The sequence below is a fragment of the Diorhabda carinulata genome, chromosome 8 (genome assembly GCF_026250575.1).
Source record: "Diorhabda carinulata isolate Delta chromosome 8, icDioCari1.1, whole genome shotgun sequence".
Taxonomy (NCBI): domain Eukaryota; kingdom Metazoa; phylum Arthropoda; class Insecta; order Coleoptera; family Chrysomelidae; genus Diorhabda; species Diorhabda carinulata.
The window spans coordinates 7,672,730-7,685,999 of record NC_079467.1 but is presented as its reverse complement, the minus strand read 5'-3'; the positions used below and the strand labels follow the sequence as shown (position 1 = coordinate 7,685,999).

The window sequence follows — 13,270 nt, the reverse complement described above, 5'->3', positions numbered from 1 at the left end:
TAATTTGTCTTAATTTTAGGTAACTTTTCTATGAAAATCAGTTTAACATATAAAAATTAACATTTCGACTTGTAGATACTATAAAGACATCTATTGCTCACTTTTCCAAATTCATTTGTCTTTAAAATTTCTTCTTCTTCATCGTACGTTAGGACTTAGTTCTGTGTTTGCATCAATGGTTGTCTAGTTGCAGCTCGGATTATGAAGACCAGCTTTCATACCATCTTGTAGGTGGTGGTCAGGATATATTCGGTTTTTCTTCCTTTGCAATCTTTGCTAACCTGTTATCTGACATTCTGTCCACGTGGTCTCTCCATTCCCTTCGCCGATTTCTCGTCCGTCTCACTTTATCCTGGATGTCACATACCTCCCTTATTTCTCTTGTGGTCAAATAATGTATGTCTCGCTATTGATCTCAGCGTTCGCATTTCGGTAGTTCTTAAAAGTCGCTAAGTTATGGTGTCCTCTGCTATGGTCTCTATCCCGTATGTCATTACTGATTTCAAACAGGTCTTGTATATTCTGACTTTGCTCCTGTTACTCATATATTTATTTCGTCCAATTACATCTCTCAAGTACCTGATATTAATGACGCCTTTGTTGTTTAAGCTTTCACTTCATTATTTAGATTTCTATTACTTGTTAAGTTCACTCCTAGATATTCTTCTCAGTTCTCTGGATACTGGAAAAGATTTGGTTTTCTTTAAGGATATTTGCATATAAGTTATTTTCGTCTTCTGAGATGATCAATGCTTTATCAGCATAACATACTATTTTTATTTCTTTGTTTTCCATTTAATATCCTCTTCCAGCTTACTTTACCTCGTTTATAATCTCATCCATTATGATGCTGAACAAGATCGGGCTGAGGCTGTCTCCTTGTCTGATACCGGCCGGCACAGGTATTCTACTGCTCAGTTTATTTTCAATTTCAATATGTATAATTATCGGTGTTCAGTTCTTCGATTACTTTAAGCACTCAATTCAAGTAATTTCGGACAGCAGCACTCATTTTGTTCACTTTGAATCTGCAATCTCCCTACAAGCATTTAATATAAATGTTGAGGTATTGTAGCACTCTGAATAGTTTTGAAAATAAACACATTTACTTAGAATGGATAAATTTTTTGTTCCCTATATCATATTTTAACGATAAATAAAACAATAAAATTAAACTTATCCATGTCTCACCTTCCAAAATTCTATCAGTTTTTGCTGTTAATTCAGCAATCTACGCTCCGCACTTGCAAAATTAATATTGAAAGTACTGACACACAGAGACTTCCATCCCCGAACAAAGTCTCTCTATCACCCCAGCAGATCCTCATGGTTATTTCTCGCGTAATCTCCTCTCTCTCTCTCTCTCACTAGTTCTATGGGAGAATTCGGGTGGTCACTTCTTGTTAAGGGTGGTTAGCTCTAGTGGCTATACCCTTGTCGTCATGGTCGTTCGTTCGTTGGAATATGTGTATGTGCTTCGTTGCTTCGGGTAAACCCTTTCAAACTTTATTCGACAAGGTAAGATCCAATCTGAGTGGTCCTTCCCCTATATATAACTCAGCACTTGCATATGAAGGAATTACCATGTCAGGGATATCCTCATATGGACTTAATATGGACTTGAGTCCTAGATCTTCGTTTTTGTTTGTTTTTTGTTGTTGTGTATGCGGTTTTGTGTTTATTTGTTTCTTTTAATCCTTTAATCTAACTTATCGATCCTATTGTCTCATCGGTCTCCCGCATTTCAAGTCGTCTTGCCTTATGTACTTTATAAGTTCTCTTAATTCCTCTTTCTAATGTATTTCCACTTCCTCGAATAGCTTTATTGTCTTGGCGTCCAATACTTGGGGTCCCGTTTCTTCGTATATTTACTCGCTAGTCTATTAGACATTTCAAGTTTGTTTCAACGTTATGTTCTGTTAAACCTGTAGCTTCTTCCTGTTCGTTTTGCATATGTTTTCAGTTTACTTTTTCTATCAATTAATCTCAAGAGTCTAACTCTTGCCTGTCTTACTTCGTCTTCCGTGTTTTAACGTGTTCGTTAAAAGTGAGACATTGGTTCAATGTCACGCTCAGCTATTGTTTGATCTTGTTTGTCCACTGGGTTTCATCGATGCTGATTTTTGTGTCTGTAGCTCGATCTTTTCGTGTAAAATAAATGACTACTTGGCTTTTTTCGCTGTTTTTTTCTATCTTCCATAATTTATACTACTGTTGCTCTCCGATTTCTTGTTCGTCACCTTCACTTGAAAACTCTTCTCCTTGAGATAGGTGCTCGAGAGTTTTATGAAGGGTTTCGTGTATCCCACCTCTTCAATATTATAAAGCAAGCCCTCGTGCCGTATTCGATTGAAAGCTTTGCTAATATCGAGAAATACCTTTCGTGTCAATTCTTTCTGGTTGAAACTTTAAGTAGTCTATTACTCTATAAAGAACCAGGAGATATTTTTTTGGATGGAAGATTAATTCTAATATTGCGTAAAGCAAATTTATTTAATTCGACCGACTCATTTTTATATGGTATTATTTTATTTTCAGACACGGTGGTGGTCATCATGTTGTTATCAAAATACCAGAGCACATCCACACTGTGAAGCACACTCACACCATATACAAAACGATACACCACCATAAAGATAAAGGAGATGACTACCATAGCCACGGTGGCAAACCATTCCATTGGCACTGAAGAAATTTCACAATTAGGCTAATTCAATGAAAAGTATTCCTAATTAACCAGTATAATGTACCGAGTATTATTATTACTTTAGTTCTAATTGCAGTTTGAGCTATTAATTAACCATCAATACACATGTACAGAAGAAATCGCATGCGTAATAAATATCAAATGTACCGTGTATTGACGTAAACAACGTTCACAGTTTAGGAAAAAAAACTTTTAAACAAAATTAGGATAAGTGATTGCTTCGTACGATTTACGAATAGAATCAATTTTCTTTTTTGTTAAAAGTTTGATAAATTAATATAACTGGTTTTAGAATTAACGAGTTACCATAATTGTGATAGTCTTATAGAATGGTTTTAATTGTTGTTTGTTGTTATGTGATTATTATTTGATTAAATGACAATACAAGATATACTAAAATGATTTTTTTTCACTATTAACATCATCAGTAGCATATTGTGTACTAATATAGACACGTCAGCCAAGCTCATTCTTTTTCGTTACCAAGATCTACCCAGACGGTTAATAGTTGGACCAAATCACCTGGAGGCTAGAGGGGTAGATGATAAAATCATTTCAATAAACGTAGTTGAGTCCCAAAGTACAGAAAAGATTATCAAAATATTTCAGTAGTCTCAATTTCGAAAAGTAGAAGAAATTTTAGGTTCCACGTAATAAAAGTGATGCTGTTCACATATCTCAGACATTTCAATATTTAAAAAATAGATTAAGAAATCAACAAAGAAAACTACATCGATAAACTATGAAATAACAAAAAAATATATACAAAAATCCAAATATAAAGTATACACAAGATAAATACAATGAACAACAGAATTACCTTTGAAAATGTACATGTGAAAATTTCTATATGTAATACACATTAAATGTGTATATTGTCAAAATCACACCAAATAATAAAATTAACTATACGGCAATCCTCAAATAAATTTTACAGTAAATCTGCCTTCAAATTATTGCGAAATGCGGGAAAAGATGTTATAGATTTCATTGGCAAATGATTGTGCATTTTTTGTATAGTGAAGTATTGAGCCATTAGCTAATTCTAGACATAGAGTTGGTATATAAATGCCGTGCACCACGTTCCTAACTGGATTGCTGTGCAATGATCTTTCTAAAATTGGAGAAGCGAATAAGCCAAACGGATTCAAAGATGAATAAGGAACGAAGAGCCAATATTTTGAATTTTTTGTAGTTTGAATATTCGCTCAATTTGAGTTGCATTACACGTACCTCAGATGAGAAGGGCCACTCAAGGGCATAATAAACTGTTATAGAGGTGGATAAGTTTACTCTTTGGGAGCGCAAAACTCCCATTTCAAAGAATTGTCTATTTTTATATGATAAAACGTTAGTTTTAGAAACGTTGACACACGTCACGATGATTTAAGGGCAATCAGGTCACTAGATATTGGCTTGCAAGAAGACATAGTTGTATCAACCCTTACAAGCTGACTGCAATTTGTGATGGTGATTTTATTTCTCTTGTCTTGCTCGTTTAATTTTTCTAGCCAATCCCACAAGAGTTTGGATTTTATGATATTGGAGCTTAGAACTAGACTGGTTGACTATCGGACAGAATGATGATCTGCTGTTTGCGATAGTTTCTCTCTAGATTGAACCAAACACATTTTTAAATTGGATAAATTTCTGCTTGAAAAATGTTTGGTTCTGAGCCTGTACACTCCTATCCCAGTTCCATCTACTGTTTTTGATCCATCCGTAAACCATTCATTTAATGGCATTTCTGTTCATTTCTTGTATGGTGTTTTGGTCCCACATGCTTTGATAGTTTATTATTGAGGTAAAACTTTTCTCAAAGCTAAACTTTTTCGATGCAACGTCCTGAGGCATGTCCCATTGTTGGTCATTAGCTAGGTACGGGTTTTCTTTGATGATTCCGTCTCTGAACATTCTAAGTGATGTTATATCCTTTAATGAACCAAGGATTATTTTGCTTATTTTTAATACACCTAAGGAGAAAAGAATCCAAATAATTCGAAGTCCACATAACAAGAGAGAATGTTCCAGTCAGTTGTTAGAAAACGATGCTTGAATTTTTGAAATTTTTTTCCGAAACGATGCGGTATAATTTGCGAGAAGCATTTTTAGTATTGAAGTTTATCGGAGATTTTGTTAATACTGCTCCATAGTCGAAGAGATCTGAATTGAAGACAGTATAGTCGTTGTATTCTGAATCATACGATGCCGCGACATAGTCTATAGTAATAGATTTGGTTTTACTTATTCTGGTTGGTTAGGTAATATGCATAACTGTATCAAAAGAATAGAAATTTGTTTGAAGACATTCTTGAGCAGCACATACACTGCAATATTCAATTATGAAATCGCCACATAGAATTAATTTGCTTTTTAGAGGTAAGAATTCCAGTAAGGTCCATAGTTTGTAACAGAAAGTATGCACATCAGCATCAGAGGTACTTTTGGTTGACCTTGTGAAAAAATACAAGGAAATGTTTTCCATCGATCACAACAAATTTAAAAAATTAGTATGTTAAATATTTACTCTAGGGCGAATAAATTTCTGTTTTCTCGGCGCATCTACAATGTTGACAATTTCTTCATAATCGTCGAGTTCATCAAATATAAAGTATAAATCTTAAATCAGTTTACTAAAACGCTTTATATCATTGTATAAGTGTGAAAAATTTGAAAAAATTAGCTTTTGGATCCTCCATATCATGTTAAACTGAAGTTTAAACTATCCCCAGACCGCCAGTAACGGTTAAGCCGTAGATTGTCAGTAAACGCTATCTATAAAACTACAAAGTCGATATCTGTGGCTTAAACTAATGTTTGACGTTTTATCTTTACTTGTAAAACTGGGCCTTAGTCAAAAGAATCTGTATAAAAAAGTTTTAGGTAGCGCTAGTCGATGATACCTAGAGATATATTAGAGATACCTCGTATACCAGCGGGAATTTTATTTCTCATTATCGGCGACTAAAACTTGAAATACCTGGTTAATAATAGGAAATGAGAATAGCGCCAAAGAGAGTCTGCTGGTTTGTGTTTCATTAAAAACTAAAAGCCCCGGCTGGTCTTCGGTTCAGATTAGAGCTTCCAAACAAGATGTTAGACCGCTCTGAAGATATTCTACAAAATCAAAACCTTTCTCCTTGCGCCTTTAGACATGTAGATATCTAAGAAAACATTGATCAGTTAAATATCAATGGCGAAATATAAGAATGGATCCTTACATTTCGGACTATTAAATTCGTGTTAAAGTTTTTTAATTACCATAACGTTTTCTTTGCGTAACTGAACTCACGCATAATCATTTTGTATAATTTTTCTTTCTAGCGGAAGTTATTATTATTATCATTTCCTACTGGTTAGAAACATTATGCCTATTTAACCGCAAAATCGTAATTGAATTACGCTATTTTGTAATCGTGTTCCCAATAACATTATAAATCATTTAAAACACATTTTTCGAGCCTAAAATACCATAAATAAACCAATGACTCAAGTTTTTATATAGGTACTCACCACTGAGCAGTGAATAGTTGTAGACAGTAAATGAAAATGAAAATATATCACGTGATATTTCTGGTGTATTTGGTGCAAAAATTTGAATATAGCAACGGAAAACAGTAAGTGAATATTTTATTATTATTTTTATTTCATGGGAATGGGAATTATGGGAATTTCTAAAGACATGAATGAATCCAGGAAACCGATTGTGTCTAAAACGAAAAGTACCTTTGTACTCTATCTATATAATTAACGAGTACTATTTATCTACTATTTATTTAACTAACTATTAAAAAACAACATGGAATAAATCAGAAAATATTTCTGAAGTATTCACGAAACAAATATCAAACTGACTCTGCACTTCTGTACAAACCGATTATTTTCCATTATTGTTATTGAGGGGTGTCGATTGAATTATTTTGAAGTTTTAAAATAAAATTTTTCTAATATGACATCCATAAAGCATTTGCTCTATTACACTCTGGTTAACAGTGACCAATGAACAATTTAATTCTTACTTAACCTAATAGAGTTTTAAGCTTTAAACTAAGATATACTTATCAGCGTCCCTCAGGTTCTTCAATGTTGATTGCACTAAAGTTTAAAAGTTCATTGTGCATAAGGCTTGATCCCCTAAGTCTTCTTCCTAACCCAGTCTTGTCAAAAGGTTGGCCTCGACATTGACATGGTTATAGAGTCTTTATTTATGACTCTTGACTGATTTATTGTCTTATCTTGAATAGTATCAATTTCTAGCTCTCTATGGAGATCACAATTGCGATTATACCAAGGGGAATCTTCTATGTTCCTCAGTGTTTTGTTTTCTTGCTTTGGATGAGTTACTTGCTTTGTCTGACCATGGATACCATTGGTCCATACAGACTTAAGTATCTACCTATAAAGCTTAAGCTGTATTGTATAGATACTGAGTTGAGTTTCTTTCAATGAACCAGTACATTATTTTCATATTTCAGTCCAAGTTCTTTTCTTTTCAACGTGCATTTTCCATCGAAATTTGGCATATAAGGTAATACTTACAGTATTTTGCTGTGGTTAAGTGTGAAAACAGGTTATCATTTATGCTGACTAATTTATTCTTTTGTTTGTAAAGTAAACGTGAACTGTTGCTTCTTCGTTACTCTTTCCTACTTATAGAATGATAATGGCGACCAAGGTGGCTATGGAATAATTTTCTAGCCCTGGAATATCACTTGTGTACAGTAATTATAGGGCACGTCCTAGTTCGCTTCCTGGTAGTACTAAAGTCTTGATCTAACATCATTCTAATTCTCAAAAATCCTTATTTTTGTCCTCCCCTAACTGTTTCCAGCAGAAAATTTTTGCTACGAGCTTTGGGAAGCTCTTGCCTAGCAATCCTATTCTTCCGATCTAGCTTTTGCCTCCGGTCTCTACTCGAACTAGCAGCTCGAGTACATTACTGGTTATTTTTCTCCTGTTTTCATTTGCTTGTAAGACACATATCGTTTCCGATTCCTTCGTGTCTTGGAGGACGATCTTGAAGACGTAACACGCCCCAGCTCATCCTCAAATAACCTTTTTCGACACATAGAAAATATCGTCCCAGAGACAAACAGTCCTTCATCTTGTGATCTGCTTTTCTACATTTGGAGAAAAGTTTGCTCCTACCCGATCCCCGATAATTTGACACTACATACCATGGTATCCATTGATAGCGACTCGTTTGCGTATTCTCCATTGCAGTTTTCAATGACCATAAAACATGTTTTCGTTACCTGCTACATTCACCACCAATAATAAATTTGTTTCTCAGTTTAGACAAGAAATATGTATATTGATTTTTCTTCATTGAGGCAATAGGTAGAGACTAAAGTAATCTAATTGTACGAATCCTCACACTTATAGCGCTAGCTAGGATTTTTTTGGTCTTATATTCTATTTGTTAATCATGTAAGATATAATCCTTTATGGCACTTCCACCTCTCGATGCATTTTATAATTTTTGAGTAAAATATGTTTCAGAAACGAGTCACGCAGTTCTTACCTGTTATACTTGTTGTACAGGTTGTCTAGGTAAACATGGTTTCTTCATATTATTAGCTCCAATTTTTGTATTTGTTTAGTAACGAAATAACCTCGATAGTTAACAAAAAATGATCTTTGGCTCTACAGTTTTTGGCTTTGTACAATCTTTGTTTAAATTTTATCCAGTATATTTGACATATCTTGGTTAATTCTCAAACCTTGTGTGTGTTGATAGTCCTGGTATCTTCTACATTGGAGAATGAATTTCAATTTTTAAATTGGTTGATTTTTGATACTGATTCCTATTAAATCTGTAACATTATAGAGTCTATTTACATCTTCATCTTGTCTAAATGACAACATAAATATGTTTAGCGGCTGCTGACTGTTAAACTCAACTTTAACGATTATTTCAATTCAAGTTTATACCTAATTATCATGAATTTTCTACCGAAAAAGATGAATTCGGATAGATTGGCTGATTTTTCAGGTAGAATAGCGACATTTTCATGTGGGATATATTTTAGGAATGACCCTGATATAGAAAATATTTTCTTCAGAAATTGTGGGTGATGGACGATTTACCAGGTTACAAAGTTACAGGAAACCAGTAAGATCAAAGAGTAAATAGTGGAGATTAATTTTATGTACAGCACCAGAAATTATATGAGTAGCTAATGTTATCAAGTATAATTAATCACCCGAGAGTTTTTCTTCTTTTTTTCATTTTTCCTTTTACCCTCTCAAGGGTATCGGAAAGATATTAATTATCCATTTACCCACTTCCTACATATTTTCCTGCTCTGTGCTAGTATCATCATTTGATCTATTCTCTGTTGCCTTTGTTTCCCTAAGTCTGCTATTCGGTCGTTATGTATTTTTCTTGGTCTGCCCTTTCTACTTCTTACTATAGTTCATCGAAACTTGAATGAAAAAATTCATCTGTGAACCAGAGGCACTCGAAACTAAAATTGCTCTAATAGATATTCGGGGTACCAATTAACAAAATCAATGCAAAAGTCAACCAGCAACCATAACATTCCTACCATACATTTTCAGAGAAACAGACAGAATTGATACTGAGATGCTAGGACCTTCAATAGGTTCAGACTTTTCAGTTTTTAGCATGAGTCTTAAAAAGTCTAAGTAATTCAATTGAAATAAATTCTTACTTATTCCCTATGCATATCTACCCTTACGGGTGGTATAAAACATGGGATTGAATTTCTTTTTATATCGAGTCTTTCCTCCAAAAGTTTTGGTATTTCTTTCGGTTCTTGTTTGTAGTCTTATCTAATGTAGTTTGCTCCTTCTCTTGTCAGTCATTGTTGATTTCGTTCATCCAGGTCTTTCCTGGTCTTCCTCTATTTCTCACTCCTATTGTTCTGCTTCTAATATTCTTCTTATCTGTATGGTTCATTTCTGATGTAGTCTAATAGTGTCAATTTTCCGAAGGGCTCTCATTTCCATTGTTTGTATCTTTTTCCACCATCTTTAGGTCGTTGTCCATGTTTCGGACTCAGATGTTAGTATGATTATAGCTACTCTTTTATAAATTTTCACTCTTATTTCTTTGGATATTTCATTGTCCCCTACCTATATTGTGTTCATACTGTATTTTTTGAGTGTAGAGTTCGAGATTTTGTCACCGTAGCATATTTCTATTAATGTAACTTCGCCCATTTTCCAGCGCCTTACTTCATAATTTCTTAAACAGAGTTTAATTTCTATTACAACCTTATCTAAAATTATTGCGTATAGCAATGGACAATTAAATTTTTAGTTATCTTATACTTTCGTATAAGTCACTGGTCAGCCCCTTGCAACAAGATTTTCATTTTTTCGTTTACTTCCTTTAACTAACTTTAAACTAATTAATGCTTGACCTATATAGAAATATATTATTATATAGTGCACTTTTATAAGTCGTATAAAGGACCTTTTATGCTATTCACGTCTAAATGAATAAATATTAGAATTTTTACAATTTGAAGTGAAAAGGACAACCAAATACCAGAAGAGCATACCCTTCATCATATACCGTAAGGCTAGTAACTCACAGTTGCGACTAAAAACATTTGCGATGTTTATTCAAGTGCACGTCTAGTTCATAAATGACAAAAATGATTCTTTAAGCTCTGATTCAGTAATATTGTTCTATCTATATCTGATTTCTATCCACCAGAAAGATCAACGACATATTAAGGGCAGAAAATCTGTATGAAAAGAAAAAAAGCCAACCGATCCTTCACATGTAACGTTTTTCTTAAAATGCACCATACCGTTTTCACTCACTTAAACACTGTAGACGAGAAATGGGTCTTATTTGATAGTCTACAAAAAAGTAGTGTTTCTGTCCAAGAGAATTCAAAAACGTACTGCGAAGCCCCAAAAAGGTTTATGTGTGTTTGATAGAGTATACGTTAAATTTCTTTTTGAAGTGTTGAAACCTGACAAACCATTGATTCAGATCCTAATTGTGAACATTGGATCCAGTGAACCAATCTTCAACCAAGAAGTATCCGGCGATTGTCAAAAGAAAACGCGTTATTCTGATACACGATAATGCAAGACAGTGCATACTTTGTAAGATGCATTCATGAGTTGGAGTATGAGGTATTCCCTTACCCACCATAGTCGCCTGAAATCGATTTTCATTTATTTCAATAGTCAAATAATTTTCTTAATGGCAAAATTTAAGAATTTGAATGATGTTCAAAATACCATTTCGATATACTTATTCTATAGCCAATTGATTTTTATCAGCTTGGCATTAACAATTAACAAAATTTTGTTGATATAAAATGTGATCACATTATTACTTCCTGGTCCCCCTTTGTACGAAGATTGCTACTTAGGTTTAGAGATAAAAACAAAGATGTATAACTGGATATGGCTTAATTGTTTTTCAAAATATCCTCCATTAAGACCAATAAGCTTTAGAATACGTTTGAACTAATTGTCGAACCATTGTTCCATTTCATTTGGTGTACCTCAAAAACATGTGAACGCATCAACCGCTTCTTCAGGTGTAGAGAAACGTAGACCTCTCAATTTATTTTTAATCTGTGGTAATAAAAAGAAATCATGGGGTACCAAACAAGGGCTTTACAGCGGATTACCCATCAATTCGATGTTTTGACTTCTCAAAAACGTTTTTGTTTGAACTGATGTGTGAGAGATCGCATTGTCATGGTAAAGAATAATTCGTCTTCTGCAATTGATTGCCCTGATTTTTTCGAAAATTTCTGGCAAAAAAATCCTGGTGACCTTTCTACGTTGCTCTAATAGAACGGTGGCGACATGTCCAAGGGGTTCATATGCATAGATCGTCGCCTGTCAAGATCTTCTCGACGTCTTTTGGAGCACCGCGATTGAATTTTTTTGAGCGATTGTGAAATTATGCGGTATCCAAAGCGATTAAATATTTTTGAACAACTAGATGTTCATGTAATATTTGAATGTGTGCAAGTGGAACCAATGACCAAGAATTCCTCAATCTCACGGTATGTGAAATGAAGATCATCAATATCAGTTCACGCACAGTATCGATGTTTTTTGACACATTAGCCGATTTTGGATTTAATTTCATTTTTTGAACAAGTATCTGTAAACAACTCAAATAGCACTCGTATGACAACGAGTACGTTTACCAAATGTCAAAATCTCTGATGGCAATGTCATATTTGACATATTTACAAAAGTGTTGCCATATCTTAAAATTTAATTAGCAACCCTTATACTACAGCTTTTATTATATGCTTAAATGAAATGATTGATTTTTTTTCAGTGTTCACATCAAAATCCACGTACCGCATATAATCCACAAACATAACGATAAGCATAGGGTAATAGTACATAAAAAACCTCATGTAGTTGAAGGTGGAAAAAAACATGTTGTTATCCATAAACACAATCATGAACACAGCCACAGGTATGATCATAAACAGCATAAACCGGATCATTATGACGAGAAACATCATCATAAAGGGACACATGACAAGCCATTCAGTGCACACAAAACTCCCATCATTAAAGACAATAGTCTTAATAGCCAGGTTGAAAAGTTAGATGATCGGAAAGTACAAAATACTCAGAAATCTTCAAACCATAATCAATTAAAATCGTCCTTAAAAACGGAACATATCGAAATCACTGAAATAAATCCACTCGCTACTAAACCTGGAGACAAAATAAACATTAGAGGAAGTTACAGGGTGCAAGAAAGTGATCCTTACGATGTTACTACGTCGTCATATCATGAGTACGATTCGCCTTTCACAAAAGAAATCGCGAAAACATTGACAAATTATAAAGAATATTTTGAAGAACCTTATGAAAATTATAAATTAGATGAAGATAAAGAAGATAATGATATTCAATTAGACAATTATAGAAATTATGGAGAGGAGCGTTCGAAACAAGTAATTTTATACAAAAGTAATGATAAAAAAAGTACCAGTAGTTATTAAGAAGAATATAAACAAAAAAATCTATTTTGTGTTTTATTTTTCTTCGCTCCATCTAACGAACTATCCTTCGAATTTATGATTCATACATCAGTTGAAACAAAGAATAATGGAAGACTTATTCAATAGTTTAATTTAAGGTGACTCAACTGTATTTATATTAGTCTAAGATCCCACCCCTTGATCTTGCAGGTATCTGTTTTTTTGATGAAATTAATTTTAAAGGAATCTTGAGGATGTATGGAATGGATTAAGGATAGGTTGCCTTGTAAAAATTAGCCCCATTATCATCATCATTCAGCCTTATCTCTTCCACTGCTGGACATAGGCCTCCTCCAAATGCTTCCAGTTTTCTCTGCTATGGGCAGTTGCTACTCAATTTGTCCGTATTCTTTTAATATCGTCAGTCCATCTCGTAAGAGGTCTTCCTGAATTAGAATACTTTTTGTCCATCGGTTATCTTGTATCCTTGCAACATGTCCTACCCATCGCTATTTTTGTCTCAGTATTTGGTCTATGATATATTTAACTCCAGACCGTCTGCGCAATTCGTCATTCCTTATCCCATCCCCCATAGTGATGCCGAGCA

At 33.9% G+C, this 13,270-nt stretch overlaps 1 protein-coding gene across 1 annotated transcript; it reads left to right on the top strand.

The window, feature by feature from the left end:
* Nucleotides 1-11,432: 11,432 nt before the first annotated feature.
* On the top strand, nt 11,433-12,708 carry LOC130897330 (high-affinity zinc uptake system protein ZnuA-like). Its single transcript, XM_057806121.1, has 2 exons — nt 11,433-11,718; nt 12,003-12,708. The coding sequence occupies exons 1-2, from the start codon at nt 11,615-11,617 to the stop codon at nt 12,682-12,684; spliced, it is 786 nt and encodes a 261-aa protein (XP_057662104.1). The 5' UTR covers nt 11,433-11,614; the 3' UTR covers nt 12,685-12,708.
* The last annotated feature ends 562 nt before the right edge of the window (nt 12,709-13,270 follow it).

What these genes read in the sequence shown, in the direction of transcription:
- LOC130897330 (XM_057806121.1), top strand. Translation starts at nt 11,615, where the DNA reads ATGCGGTATCCAAAGCGATTAAATATTTTTGAACAACTAGATGTTCAT. An exon ending in AAGAATTCCTCAATCTCACG is followed by an intron (nt 11,719 to 12,002) that starts GTATGTGAAATG and finishes ATTTTTTTTCAG; the next exon opens with TGTTCACATCAAAATCCACG.